The 15,287-nt window shown below is 41.1% G+C and overlaps 1 protein-coding gene across 3 annotated transcripts in view; it reads left to right on the top strand.

Annotated features, from left to right (window-relative positions):
* CHD6 (chromodomain helicase DNA binding protein 6) overlaps positions 1-15,287 on the top strand; it is a 1,034,665-nt gene that overhangs the window by 695,870 nt on the left and 323,508 nt on the right. For all 3 annotated transcript variants that reach the window (XM_053712106.1, XM_053712055.1, XM_053712147.1), the window contains 2 exons: positions 5,109-5,219; positions 5,331-5,533. In XM_053712106.1, coding sequence (XP_053568081.1) covers positions 5,109-5,219; positions 5,331-5,533 — 314 coding nt within the window. The remainder of the gene's footprint in view (positions 1-5,108; positions 5,220-5,330; positions 5,534-15,287) is intronic.

Here is a 15,287-nt window from a genome sequence, read left to right as displayed (position 1 = left end):
GTCTCAATGTCCTCGTTTCCGATCAGGATCTAAAATCTCTAAATTTACAGCGTGGGGGTTGAACGCCTAGTTTTGAGACATATAGGTTTCTTAGATTGGGTCATTGAAACTTTGATGATTATCACAAGATTTAGAATCCTTCAGTTTTTACAGGATGACCTTGACAAGGGTTTGTCCCCTGGTTTCCTAAAAGGTCAAGTTTCTGCTTTATCGGTTATTTTTCATAGGAAGTTGGCTTTACTTTCAGAGGTTCAGGCTTTTTGTCCAGGCATTAGTTAGAATTAGGCCAATTGGGAAACCTGTTTCTCCACCCTGGAATTTGAATCTAGTTCTCTCTGTATTACAAGATCCTCTTTTTGAACCAATGCTTTCTGTTGACATCTACTGTTATCTTGGAAAGTACTTTTCCTATTAGCAATCTCTTTAGCAAGGAGAGTTTCTGAGTTGTAAACGTTTTCTTGTGATTCTCCATTTCTACTTATTCACAAGGATGAGACTGTAGTTCTTACTAAATATTATTTCTTTTACAAGATATGACGAGTCCACGGATTTCATCCTTACTTGTGGGATAGCAGGGGGAGGCGAATAACTCCACAGCAGAGCTGTATATATAGCCCCTCCCTTCCCTTCCCCCCTTAGTCATTTTCTTTGCCTGTGTTAGTGATAGGAAGATGCAGAGTGAGGTGTTAGTTATAGTTTATTCAATCAAGATTTTATTATTTTTAAAGTGGTGCCACAGTGTGCTACTTTGTTCTGGGGTTTAGCCTAGACCAAATCAATCTCTTCAATACAAAAAGAGAAGCATTTGGTTTCTTCAAAGCAATGGAAACTTGTGGGATTTTATTCTCACTGCGCCTCCCATAGTTTGTATGCTGCCCTTTTAGGGGAAAAATCTGAGAGATCTTGCTCAGTATTTTTCCTTTTTATCCTCAGGTCCATGTGAGCAGTAGGATTTCACACACCTGGGAGCTGCCTTTGCTGTCGGCAGTTGGAGGTAAGTGCCATTTTTATTCTTGGGCATAGCAGATATAATGGGCTTGGATGTCATTGGCCACCCTCATTATGAATAACAGCCCTTAGAGAGATGGGCTACTTGTTCAGGTATGTGTTTTCTCTTTTCCTGGGAGACAAGCCTAGACAGCTGTATTTTTACATCCCCTGGGGTTCCCCTTGTAAGCTTCATCTCCCAGCGGTTGCATAAGAGAGCACTGCCGACCGGGTGATGATTGTGTTTAATATCCACTTTTTCCCTAGATAATGAGAGGGTACTTAAAGTGTGTGTTTTGCTCCGTAAAAAGTGTGTGTTTTGCATACATATGTATGTCTTTACAGAAACAGTATCGCTTCCTATGGGAAGATTTTACTGGCGCTTTGCCTGCGCCATAGAATTGACTATTATTTGCCTTTGTACAATAAGGTAAATAGTCTCAGTCCTAACAGTTCAGGGGACAGTAAGGGCCATTTTTATTAAGACCTTGCTGCTGTTCTTTGGTGTGCATTCATCCTTTGTGACTTAGATTGGCCCAGCAGCACCCAACTTTTACAACTCTTAGCTTAGCTGTTTTCTGATATTTCCTTGCAGGAGGACCCTGTTCGGGCCCGACTTGAAGGAGATTATTTCTGACCTCACAAGACGATGAGGGTAATTTTCCCCCCTCAGAATAAGGAATTCGAACAGAGGGGGCAACAGAGTATTTCCGTTCCTTTCGAAAAAGTCCGCTTGGAGTCCCAACCAGTCTTGGAATAGGGGTTGACAATCCTCGCACCCTACTTCTACTACATGTCAGCATGTAGGGTCGGGCCCCGATCCGGACCAGATATAGTAGGGGGCAGACTTCTCTTTTTGTCCAGACTTGGATAAGAGACGTTCAGGATACCTGAACACTAGAAATCGTGTCCCAGGGGTATCCACTGGAGTTCAAAAATTCCCTCCCAAGGGGAAAGTTTCTTCTTTCACGATTGTCTGTAGACCAGATGAAAAGAGAGGCATTCTTACGTTGTGTAAAAGACCTCTCCACTATGGGAGTAATTTGTCCCGTTCCAATTCAGGGGCAGGGGTTTTATTCAAATCTTTTTGTGGTTCCCAAAAAAGAGGGAACGTTCAGACCCATCTTAGATCTCAAGAGTCTAAACAAGTTTCTCAGAGTCCCATCCTTCAAGATGGAGACGATTCAGACAATTCTTCCTTTGATCCAGGAGGGTCAATATATGACTACCGTGGACTTAAAGGATGCATATTTTCACATTTCTATCCACAGAGATCATCACCAGTTTCTAAGGTTTGCCTTCTTGGACAAACATTTTCAGTTCGTGGCTCTTCCCTTCGTGTTGGCCACGGCACTCAGGATCTTCACGAAGGTTCTAGGGTCTTTGCTAGCGGTTCTAAGACTGCGGGGCATTGCAGTGGTGCCTTATCTGGGCGATATTTCACGGTACGGATCCAGGTCCAGGGACTTTCAGGCCGAACTGATAGATGCCTTGGCAGTGCCTTGGTCGTTCAACCTAGCTTATGTGTTTCCACCATTTGCTCTCCTTTCCCGGGTGTTTACACGGATCAAACAGGAGAAGGCTTCGGTGATTCTAATCGCTCCTGCGTGGCCTTGCAGGACTTGGTATGCCGATCTGGTGGACATGTCCTCTCTGCCGCCGTGGAAGCTTCCATTGAGACAGGACCTTCTCATTCAGGGACCCTTCCATCATCCGAATCTAATTTCTCTGCAGCTGACTGCTTGGAGATTGAACGCTTGATTTTATCTAAGTGGGGGTTCTCTGATGCGGTCATTGATACCTTGATTCAGACACGCAAGCCTGTTACTAGAAAGATTTACCATAAGATATAGCGTAAATATCTTTATTGGTGTTAATCCACGGACTACTCATGGAGTAGGGTTAGGATTCACAGGATTTTTTCTTTTTTCCAAGAAAGATTGGAGAAAGGGTTGTCAGCTAGTTCCTTAAATGGACAGATTTCTGCTTTGTCTATTTTATTTCACAAGCGTCTGGCAGATGTTCCAGATGTTCAATTTTTTTGTCAGGCCTTGACTAGAATCCGGCCTGTGTTTAGACCAATTGCTCCTCCTTGGAGTTTGAATTTAGTTCTTAAAGTTCTTCAAGGGGTTCCGTTTGAACTCATGCATTCCATAGATATTAGGTTATTATCTTGGAAGGTTTTGTTTTTGGTTGCTATTTCTTCTGCTCGCAGAATTTCTGAGCTTTCGGCTTTACGATGTGATTCTCCTTATTTTCCATGCTGATAAGGTGGTGTTACGTACAAACCTGGTTTTCTTCCTAAGGTTGTTTCTAACGAGAATATTAATCAGGAAATTGTTGTTCCTTCCTTGTGTCCTAATCCTTCTAAGAGGAGCGTCTGTTACATAATTTGGATGTAGTCCGTGCCTTGAAGTTCTACTTGCAGGCGACTAAGGAATTTTGTCAAACATCTTCTTTATTCGTTGTTTTTGCTGGGAAACGTAGGGGTCAGAAAGCTACGGTTACCTCTCTTTTCTTTTTTGGCTGAAGAGTATCATCCGTGTTGCATATGAGACTGCTGGACAGCAGCCTCCAGAACGAATTACGGCTCATTCTACTAGGACTGTGGCTTCCTCATGGGTATTTAAAAACGATGCTTCTGTTGAACAGATTTGCAAGGCTGCAACTTGGTCGTCTCTTCATACTTTTTCCAAATTTTCCAAATTTGATACTTTTGCTTCATCTGAGGCTGTTTTTGGGAGAAAGGTTCTTCAAGCAGTGGTGCCTTCCGTTTAGGTTCCTGTCTTGTCCCTCCCTTTCATCCGCGTCCTATAGCTTTTATATTGTATCCCACAAGTAAGGATGAAATCTGTGGACTCGTCATATCTTGTAAAAGAAAAGGAAATTTATGCTTACCTGATAAATTTATTTCTTTTACGATATGACGAGTCCACGGCCCACCCTGTTATTTTTTTATAAAGACAGGTTTTTATTTTTTGTCTAACTTCAGTCACCTCTGCTCCTTGGCCTTTCCTTTCTCTTCCTAACTTCGGTCGAATGACTGGAGGGGGAGGGAAGGGAGGGGCTATATATATATATATATATATATATATATATATATATATATATATATATATATACAGCTCTGCTGTGGAGCTCTTTGCCTCCTCCTGCTTACCAGGAGGCGGTATCCCACAAGTAAGGATGAAATCCGTGGACTCGTCATATCGTAAAAGAAATACATATATCAGGTAAGCATAAATTTCCTTTTTCTTCCTAAGGTAGTTTCTACTGAAAATATCGATCAAGAAATTGTTGTTCCTTCATTGTGTTTAGAGCCTGCTAACTTTAAGGAGCGACTATTACATCATCTTGATTTAGTCAGGTGTTTGATATTCTATCTCCAAGCTACTAGTTTGTTTGTTCACTACTCTGAGACTCATAAGGGGCAGAAAGCTACTAAGGTAACATTGGTATCTTGGTTAAAACAAATGATTCACAAGGCTTATTTGGTGGTGGGTGCATCTTTGGAGCAGATTTGCAAAGCTCCAACATAGTCTTCTCTGCTTGCTTTTTCCAAATGTTATTGCTTTGATGTTTTTGCTTCTTCACATGCAGATTTTAGCATGAAAGTCCTTCAGCCCGTAGTTTCAGCTAAATAGGGACTGCCAGAAAAATTGTCCCACCCTTTCCGTAACATAGACCATCGGCTTGGGTATTAATCCCATATGTTATGGAGGACTGTGGATCATCATCATTTTATGAAAGAAAACATAATTTATGCTTACCTGATAAATTATTCTCTTTCGGAATGATGATGATCCACATCTGTAATGACACCTCTACAGACACTGCTTTGTCTTTCCTACCTATATGTTTCCTATTCTTTACTCGTCTATACGTTAAACTTAGAGAGAGGTGGGAGGGTTTTTAAGCTCTGATATGGGTTTTTGACCTCCTCCTAGTGGCAGGAAATTTATACCATATGTTATGGAGTACTGTGGACCATCATCTTTCCGAAACGAAAATTATTTATCAGATAAGCATAATTTTTTTTTTTTTTTAATAATAATAATAACACACTGATGCTTCTTTAATTTACCAACTTACCACTGTTTAATTTTATTTTCTATTCCCAGGCCAGCTTTGTGTCCTCAGGTAACAGAACAGACATATCTCTAGATGACCCTAATTTCTGGCAGAAGTGGGCAAAGATTGCTGAGCTGGATACAGATTCAAAAAATGAGAAAGTAAGTAGCTTTGCGGCTCTGTTTTGTGATGGCATATTTGTGCTAATTATTTATTAGATAATTGTATCACAAACCTTCAAAGTAATTTATTGTTTTCTCTAACCTGGGTAGGAGAGTCTGGTTATAGACCGTCCTCGTGTCCGCAAACAGACAAAACATTACAACTCGTTTGAGGATGATGAGCTGATGGAATTTTCAGAGCTGGAAAGTGACACAGAAGAGCGACCTACAAGGTCCCGGCGGCTAAATGACAAAACAAGACGCTATTTGCGGGCGGAGTGCTTTAGAGTGGAGAAAAATCTCCTTATATTTGGGTGAGATAATTTAAACATTTTTCAAATCTTCCAACTGTGACATAGATTTTATTTAGATAGAAAGATACCAGTGCACAGGACAATTTAATAGCAAAAATGTTCACTTACAAATGACAGCATAGTTTTATTTCCCCTGATAATAGAAGTATACTGGACAGTTGTTTAACTTTATATGCTCTATCTGAATCATGAAATTAAAAGTTTGTGGGTTTATGTCCCTTTAAGCAATGAGATTTGTACAGGGAACAGTGTATGTTATATTATAAACACTTTTACCCATTGCATCATGCAACACTTTGACTTGAGCTGATGGACTCAATGGATTGTATTGCTTACAAAAGCTTGCAATGGGTTAATATTGTATTATGCAATTGTCACCTGTGTTCTATGTACTTTATGATATTGCTTCATAATTAATTATCTATGCCTTCAGAAAGCATAACACTTAAACATTATTTGAAAAGAACTATCAGTGTCTAGAACATAAAATGACCAGTAGAGTACATTATGTAGAATTCGTAGTAACTGGGGCATTGAACTGGGGGATGGAAATGTATTTGTTTTAAGTTTCTTTCTATCTCATGCGCAAGAAAAGCCCATAGAAATCTAAACACCTACTAGCTTGCATCTAGTAAATCTACATTGTGTGCTGGTTGGAGTTTATTGCTTAAAACTTGGACCATCTTGTTTTTCTAGTATGAGCTATTGTAGGAACTTTTCAGTCCTTTCCATCTCTCTATCCAGTAGACGTGCATTTCGCATTTGTTTGTATAAACAAATGCTGAATATGGACGTGGGTAGCTGCCGTCGGCTCTTTAAAAGGGCAATACACAAAGATCTGGATTTGCACAGGTTTTCGTGTGTTGCACTATTATATGAATAAATCAGACTTATTTTTTCGATTAATCGACTAATCGGATAAAAAGAGACTCAATAATAGTTTTCTAGGTTTTAAATAAAATCAAAATAATGAGTGTTACAAATATAAACTTCAGACTAAAACTTTACATTAACACAACTGTTTCTTCAATTTTTAAGCAGCAGAGCACAGTTTTATAATTAAACAAAACAAAACCACAAACTGTTTGAAAAGAGGTAGAACTAGAAAGAGTTAGACTATCACTGTTAATAACATTCTGTTATTCACTCTTTCAGAAGCTTTGCATTGAAATGCAAAAATCTCAACTTGTCCACCTGCTTCTGGCTAAGGCTGGTTCTCTGTTTGCAGCTATAGGGTTTTGCTAATTTCACCAAAGTGGGATATTTATCTTTGTTAGCTTTTCACCAATGCTAAGTGTTTTTTACCTTGGCAAGGGGCCTCTCAATAAAGTAACCCTTGACTTCATTATAACATAAAAATATCTTGAATATCTATATGCAATGGTAAATAACCAGCTATAAGGTTAGGGGAAATATCTAGTCCGCTCTAAAAATAACGAATATATACTTATAAAGGTTGAATCTGGTACATATTATCACAATTTATTAAAAATATAAAAAAACAATAAAATCAGAAGCGCTAAGGACTGAATATCAATAACAGGACAAAGCCTTACACATTTATTTATACAGTACATATAATCAGCAATAGCAAGCAATACGCTAATAAGTGTGCAAACAGATAATAGTGCACATCAATTTAAATAACTCCCATCAATCTAGGGGCAAGGTGTAAATAACAAGCTCAGCACTATATCATGCAAGGCATAGTTCCAAATCACCAGATTTAATATAAGCAATCCAAATGATGACTATTATAGCTGGGTTGCACATAAGCCAGGGGTAGTTGTAAACTTATACTGTCCTGAAAAAGTGACAAGTAAACAAACGTCTGTAGATGTCCTTTAGGCTAAGGACATAACCATAAAACACAATACCATATGCAGGAGCACATTAGAGTGAAGCAGCTGGTGTTGTGCACAGACCAACTAATTGCAAACCAACTAATCGATTATGAGATTCGTTGACAACTATTTTCATAATCGATTATGACGATTAGTTGTTGCAGCTCTAAATCAGACTCAGAAAAGATCGGAATGCTGCTACCTGTGTCCATATTCGGCATTTGCTTATAGAAACCAAGGCCAAATGCACGTCTACGTGTTCATTAAGTATGGATTTGGGGGCCTGGCACTTTAGGGATGAATAGAAGTAGTAAGTAGATTTTAGCATTTAGGAGGGGTATAATCAACTTGTAATGTTTATGGCAAATTTGTCTGGAACACTAATTAGCAAACCAAAATCATAATTATTTTGCGTGTTACAATGCACAATGCAGTCTGTTTTTGTGTCTTCTGTTCCTGTTTGTTTTATAAATCTTATGATAAGCATGATAATTTATTTTTTATTTATTTTTTAACATCTTGTAATTTCATCTGGCATATTATTATTGTACAAGGCCTTGTGGTATTTATAGTGTGCCTTGCACAATTGATAATGCTTGATATCTCTTGTAAGATGTATCGAGTCCACGGATTCATCCTTACTTGTGGGATATTCTCCTCCCCCACAGGAAGTGGCAAAGAGAGCACCCACAGCAGAGCTGCCCATACAGCTCCACCCCCAGTCATTCTCTTTGCTTACTCTAACTAGGAAGTTCAGAGCGAGTGTGGTGACAAAAATGTTAGTTTTTTATTTCTCAAGCAAAAGTTTGTTATTTTAAATGGTGCCGGTGTGTACTATTTACTCTTTGGCAGAAAAAGAGATGAAGATTTCTACAAGGAGGATTATGATCTTAGCACTTTGTAACTAAGATCCACTGCTGTTCTCACAAGGGCTGAAGAGTACAGGAAAACTTCAGTTGGGGGAACGGTTTGCATGCTAAGCTGCATATGGGGTATATTCAGTCTATTTGTTTTTCTAGACAGACTGTGTTTATTCTAGAAAAGGCTGGCAATATCCCCATGGGGAAAGGGTAAGCTGTATTAAGACACTTGGATATAATTTTCAGCTTGCTTGAAGGGCTCATTTGTTACTGGTGACACTGTTAGGAAAAAAAAAAATAGTTTTTTCTTTGTTCAGTAAATGATGCAATTAAAACGTTTTTTGAAGGGACTGAAGGGGTCATTGTGGCTTGTGTTCGGGTTTTTTAACCCACATAGTTAATTAAGAGACACTCAGGTGTTTTTCTAATAGGCCTCAAAACATAGAGTGAGGTGGGAGGGGCCTATTTTTGCGCCTCAGTTGCGCAGTTTCTTTTCCTTAAGAGTCATCCAACTGCTTTTCTAGAGGTTCCTGCTGTGTTTGAGGGATGTAAAGGAGGTTTTTTTCCCCACAAATCGTTCTGAAGGGTAGGTAGGCGCCACAGCAGAGCTGTGGCAAGGTGCTGAAAGTCTTTTTTACCGGTTTTGACGTTTTTTCAATCCGGTTTTGCCATTAAGGGGTTAATTGTTTATTTGCATAGTTGTGCAAAGTTACTAAGGCTGTAAGATACTACTGTAAAAATTTCGTTAAGTTTACTGCTTTTTTTACACTGTTTTGCAGAACTTGTGCAGCTTTTTTTCTCTTAAAGGCACAGTACCGTTTTATTTCTAAGTGTTATTTACTTTGATTACAGTGTTTTCCAAGCTTGCTTGTTACATTGCTAGCCTGTTTAACATGTCTGATACCAAGGAAAATCCTTGTTCAATATGTTTGGAAGCCATTGTGGAACCCCCTCTTAGAATGTGTCCCAAATGTACTGATATGTCTATAAATTATAAAGAACATATATTAGCACTTAAAAATAGAGCAATAGATGATTCTCAGTCAGAAGTAAATGAGGGTTCGCCATCTAGCTCTCCCCAAGTGTCACAACCAGTAACGCCCGCACAAGTGACGCCAAGTACCTCTAGTGCGTCACATTCATTTACTTTACAAGACATGGCCACAGTTATGAATGCAACCCTAACTGAGGTTTTATCCAAACTGCCTGGTTTACAAGGAAAGCGGGACAGCTCTGGGTTAAGGAAAAATGCTGAGCCGTCTCACGCTTTAGTAGCCGTTTCTGATATGCCCTCACAATGCTCTGAAGGGGCGAGGGATTTGTTATCTGAGGGAGAAATTTCTGATTCTGGAAAGACGCTTTCTCAGACAGATTCTGATATGAGGGCCTTTAAATTTAAGCTTGAACATCTCCACTTATTGCTTAGGGAGGTATTAGCAACTCTAGATGATTGTGACCCTATAGTGGTCCCAGAGAAATTGTGTAAAATGGATAGATACTTAGAGGTTCCTGTTTACACTGATGTTTTTCCAGTCCCTAAGAGGATTGTGAATATTCTTGCTAAGGAGTGGGATAGACCAGGTATTCCGTTCACTCCCCCTCCTGTTTTTAAAAAAAATGTTTCCCATATCTGATACCATAAGGGACTCATGGCAGACAGTTCCTAAGGTGGAGGGAGCTATTTCTACTCTGTCTAAGCGTACAACTATACCTATTGAGGACAGTTGTGCTTTCAAAGATCCTATGGATAAAAAATTAGAGGGTCTCCTGAAGAAAATTTTTGTTCATCAAGGTTTTTCTCTCCAACTAATTGCGTGCATTGTTCCTGTAACGACTGCAGCTGCTTCCTGGTTTGAGGCTCTAGAAGAGGCTTTTCAAATGGAGACTTCATTAGAGGAAATTATGGACAGAATTAAGGCACTTAAGTTGGCTAATTCTTTTATTATAGATGCCGCTTTTCAACTGGCTAAATTAGCAGCAAAGATTTTAGGTTTTGCCATTTTAGCACGCAGGGCGTTATGGCTTAAGTCCTGGTCTGCTGATGTGTCATCTAAATCTAAACTTTTGAACATTCCTTTCAAAGGTAAGACCCTATTCGGGCCTGAACTGAAGGAGATTATTTCAGACATCACTGGAGGGAAAGGTCATGCCCTCCCTCAGGATAGATCAAATAAGATGAGGGCAAAACAAAATAATTTTCGTTCCTTTCGGAACTTTAAGAGTGGTCCCGCTTCAGCTTCCTCTGCTACAAAGCAAGAGGGGAATTTTGCCCAATCCAAGTCAGTCTGGAGACCTAACCAGGCTTGGAACAAGGGTAAACAGGCCAAGAAGCCTGCAGCTGCCTCTAAGACAGCATGAAGGGGTAGCCCCCGATCCGGGACTGGATCTAGTAGGGGGCAGACTCTCTCTCTTCGCTCAGGCTTGGGCGAGAGATGTTCAGGATCCCTGGGCTTTAGAAATTATGTCTCAGGGATATTTTCTGGAATTCAAGGGCTCCCTTCCAAGGGGGAGATTTCACATTTCTCGATTGTCTGTAAACCAGACAAAGAGAGAGGCATTCTTACGCTGTGTAGAAGACCTACATACCATGGGGGTGATTCGCCCAGTCCCAAAGGAGGAACAGGGGCTAGGTTTTTATTCAAACCTGTTTGTGGTTCCCAAGAAAGAGGGAACTTTCAGACCAATCTTGGATCTCAAAATTCTAAACAAGTTCCTCAAAGTTCCATCATTCAAGATGGAGACTATTCGGACTATTCTACATCTGATCCAGGAGGGTCAATATATGACTACCGTGGACTTAAAGGATGCTTATCTACACATCCCTATTCACAGAGATCATCATCAATTCCTCAGATTCGCCTTTCTAAACAGGCATTACCAGTTTGTGGCCCTTCCTTTCGGGTTGGCCATGGCTCCCAGAATTTTCACAAAAGTGCTAGGGTCCCTTCTGGCGGTTCTATGACCACGGGGCATAGCAGTGGCGCCTTTTCTAGACGACATCTTAATTCAGGCGTCGACTTTCCAGCTAGCCAAGTCTCACACAGACATCGTGTTGGCTTTTCTGACATCTCACGGGTGGATGGTGAACATAAAAAAGAGTTCTCTCTTCCCTCTTACAAGAGTTTCCTTCCTAGGGACTCGGTAGAAATGAAAATATTTCTGACGGAGGTCAGAAAGTTAATACTCTTATCCACTTGCCGAGCTCTTCATTCCATTCCTCGGCCATCAGTGGCTCAGTGTATGGAGGTAATCGGACTCATGGTAGCGGCAATGGACATAGTTCCTTTTGCCCGTCTACACCTCAGACCACTGCAACTATGCATGCTCGAACAGTGGAATGGGGATTATGCAGACTTATCTCCTTAACTGCATCTGGACCAGGAGACCAGAGATTATCTTCTCTGGTGATTGTCTCAGGACCACCTGTCTCAGGGAATGTGCTTCCGCAGGCCAGAGTGGCTCATTGTAACGACAGATGCCAGCCTGCTCGGCTGGGGTGCAGTCTGGAACTCCCTGAAAGCACAGGGCTTATGGTCTCGGGAGAAAGCTCTCCTCCTGATAAACATTTTAGACATGAGAGCAATTTTCAATGCGCTTCAGGCGTGGCCTTAGCTTGCTGCGGCCAGATTCATCAGGTTTCAGTCGGACAACATCACGACTGTAGCTTATATCAATCATCAGGGAGGAACAAGGAGTTCTCTAGCGATGATGGAGGTAACCAAAATAATCCGGTGGACAGAGGATCACTCTTGCCATCTTTCAGCAATCCACATCCCAGGAGTAGAGAAGTAGGGAAGTTGTCAGACTCTTCATCCGGGGGAGTGGGAACTCCATCCGGAGGTATTCGCCCAGCTGATTCAGCTATGGGGCAAACCAGAATTGGATGCCAAACTTCCTCGTTACGGGTCCAGGTCCTGGGATCCCAAGGCGGTACTGATAGATGCTCTAGCAGTGCTCTAGCAGTGCCTTCGTCCTTCAATCTGGCTTATGTATTTCCTCTCCTCTCACGTCTGGTTGCCAGAATCAAGCAGGAGAGAGCTTTGGTAATTCTGATAGCTCCTGCGTGGCCACGCAGGACTTGGTATGCAGACCTAGTGGACATGTCCTCGGTTCCACCGTGGACTCTGCCAATGAGACGGGACCTTCTAATTCAAGGCCCGTTCACGCATCCAAATCTAATTTCTCTTGTTAAGTGTATCCAGTCCACGGATCATCCATTACTTATGGGATATTCTCCTTCCCAACAGGAAGTTGCAAGAGGATCACCCACAGCAGAGCTGCTATATAGCTCCTCCCCTCACTGCCATATCCAGTCATTCTCTTGCAACTCTCAACTAAGATGGAGGTCGTAAGAGGACTGTGGTGTTTTATACTTAGTTTATTTCTTACATCAAAAGTTTGTTATTTTTAAATGGTACCGGAGTGTACTGTTTATCTCAGGCAGTATTTGGAAGAAGAATCTGCCTGTGTTTTCTATGATCTTAGCAGAAGTAACTAAGATCCTTTGCTGTTCTCACATATTCTGAGGAGTGAGGTAACTTCAGAGGGGGAATAGCGTGCAGGTCTTCCTGCAATAAGGTATGTGCAGTTAAAATATTTTTCTAGGGATGGAATTTGCTAGAAAATGCTGCTGATACCGAAGTAATGTAAGTAAAGCCTTAAATGCAGTGATAGCGACTGGTATCAGGCTTATTAATAGAGATACATACTCTTATAAAAGTATATTTTAAAACGTTTGCTGGCATGTTTAATCGTTTTTTATATATGTTTGGTGATAAAACTTATTGGGGCCTAGTTTTTTTCCACATGGCTGGCTTGAATTTTGCCTAGAAACAGTTCCTTGAGGCTTTCCACTGTTGTAATATGAGTGGGAGGGGCCTATTTTAGCGCTTTTTTGCGCAGCAAAAATTACAGACACAGACATCCAGCTTCTTCCTGCATGTTCCAGGACTTCTCTGAAGGGCTCAAGAGGCTTCAAAAGTCGTATTGAGGGAGGTAAAAAGCCACAGTAGAGCTGTGGCAGTTGTTGTGACTGTTTAACCCCTTAACGACTGAGGACGTGCAGGGTACGTCCTCAGAAAAAAGGCAGTTAATGCCTGAGAACGTACCCTGCACGTCCTCAGTGTGGAAAGCAGCTGGAAGCGATCCTGATCACTTCCAGCTGTTTTCCGGTTATTGCAGGATGCCTCGATATTGAGGCATCCTGCAATAACATTTTTTACCCCTCCGGTGCAGAGAGAGCCACTCTGTGGCCCTCTCTGCACCGGACATCGATGGCCGCATTCGTTGGTGGGTGGGAGCTGAAGTGGGAGGTGGGTGGGCGGCCATCGATGGCTTCTTGGTAAAAGAGGGGGGCGGGATCGGGGGCGGTATCGCCGGGGGCGCGCACGGGCGCGCGCGCGTGCACGGGGGGTGGTGGGCGGGCGCGTGCACGGGGAGGGAGCGGGTGGGAACCACTTACACTACAGAAAGGGTTTTTTTATTATGGGGAGAAAGGAGGGATAAAATCCCTGAATAAAGTAATCTAAGGGATCTGGGAGGGGGTGGGGGATTAGTCTTGGGGGGGGGGGGGGAAGCTACACTGCAGAAAAAACAAAAATAAAAATAAAATAGACATTTTTACATGCAAACTGGGTACTGGCAGACAGCTGCCAGTACCCAAGATGGCCCCCAATAAGGCAGAGGGGGAGGGTTAGAGAGCTGTATTGGGGGGGATCAGGGAGGTTGGGGGCTAAGGGGGGAATCTTACACAGCAGCATATGTAAATATGCTATATATAAAAAAAGGATACCTTTTATTTTAGTACTGGCAGACTTTCTGCCAGTACTTAAGATGGCGGGGACAATTTTTGGGGTGGGGGAGGAAAGAGAGCTCTTTGGGAGGGATCAGGGGGTCTGATGTGTCAGGTGGGAAGCTGATCTCTACACTAAAGCTAAAATTAACCCTGCAAACTCCATACAAGCTACCTAATTAACCCCTTCATTGCTGGGCATAATTCACGTGTTGTGCGCAGTGGCATTTAGCGGCCTTCTAATTACCAAAAAGCAACACCAAATCCATATATGTCTGCTATTTTTGAACAAAGGAGACCCCAGAGAAGCATTTACAACCATTTGTGCCATAATTGCACAAAATGTTTGTAAATGATTTCAGTGAGAAATCTAAAATTTTGAAAAATTTAACGTTTTTCTTTATTTGATCGCATTTGGCGGTGAAATGGTGGCATGAAATATACCAAAATGGGCGTAGATCAATACTTTGGGTTGTCTACTACACTACACTAAAGCTAAAATTACCCCAAAAAGCTCCCTACATGCTCCCTTATTAACCCCTTCCCTGCTGTGCATAATACATGCATGGTGCGCAGTGGCATTTAGCGGCCTTCTAATTACCAAAAAGCAACGTCAAAGCCATATATGTCTGCTATTTCTGAACAAAGGGGATTCCAGAGAAAAATTTACAACCATTTATGCCATAATTGCACAAGCTGTTTGTAAATAATTTCAGTGAGAATCCTAAAGTTTGTGAAAAAATTTGTGAAAAAGTGAACAATTTTTTTTATTTGATCGCATTTGGCGGTGAAATGGTGGCATGAAATATACCAAAATGGGCCTAGATCAATACTTTGGGATGTCTTCTAAAAAAAAATATATACATGTCAAGGGATATTCAGGTATTCCTGACAGATATCAGGGTTCCAATGTAACTAGCGCTCATTTTGAAAAAAAGTGGTTTGGAAATAGCAAAGTGCTACTTGTATTTATGGCCCTATAACTTGCAAAAAAAGTAAAGAACGTGCAAACATTGGGTATTTCTAAACTCAGGACAAAATTTAGAAATTATTTAGCATGGGTGTTTTTTGGTGGTTGTAGATGTGTAACAGATTTTGGGGGACAAAGTTAGAAAAAGTGTGTTTTTTTCCATTTTTTCCTCATATTTTATATTTTCTTTTATAGTAAATAATAAGATATGATGAAAATAATGGTATCTTTAGAAAGTCCATTTAATGGCGAGAAAAACGGTATATAATATGTGTGGGTACAGTAAAAG

This window comes from Bombina bombina, chromosome 1, assembly GCF_027579735.1.
Source record: "Bombina bombina isolate aBomBom1 chromosome 1, aBomBom1.pri, whole genome shotgun sequence".
NCBI lineage: Eukaryota > Metazoa > Chordata > Amphibia > Anura > Bombinatoridae > Bombina > Bombina bombina.
Note: the sequence above shows the minus strand (reverse complement) of the source record. Positions and strands in the feature narration are given on the sequence as shown.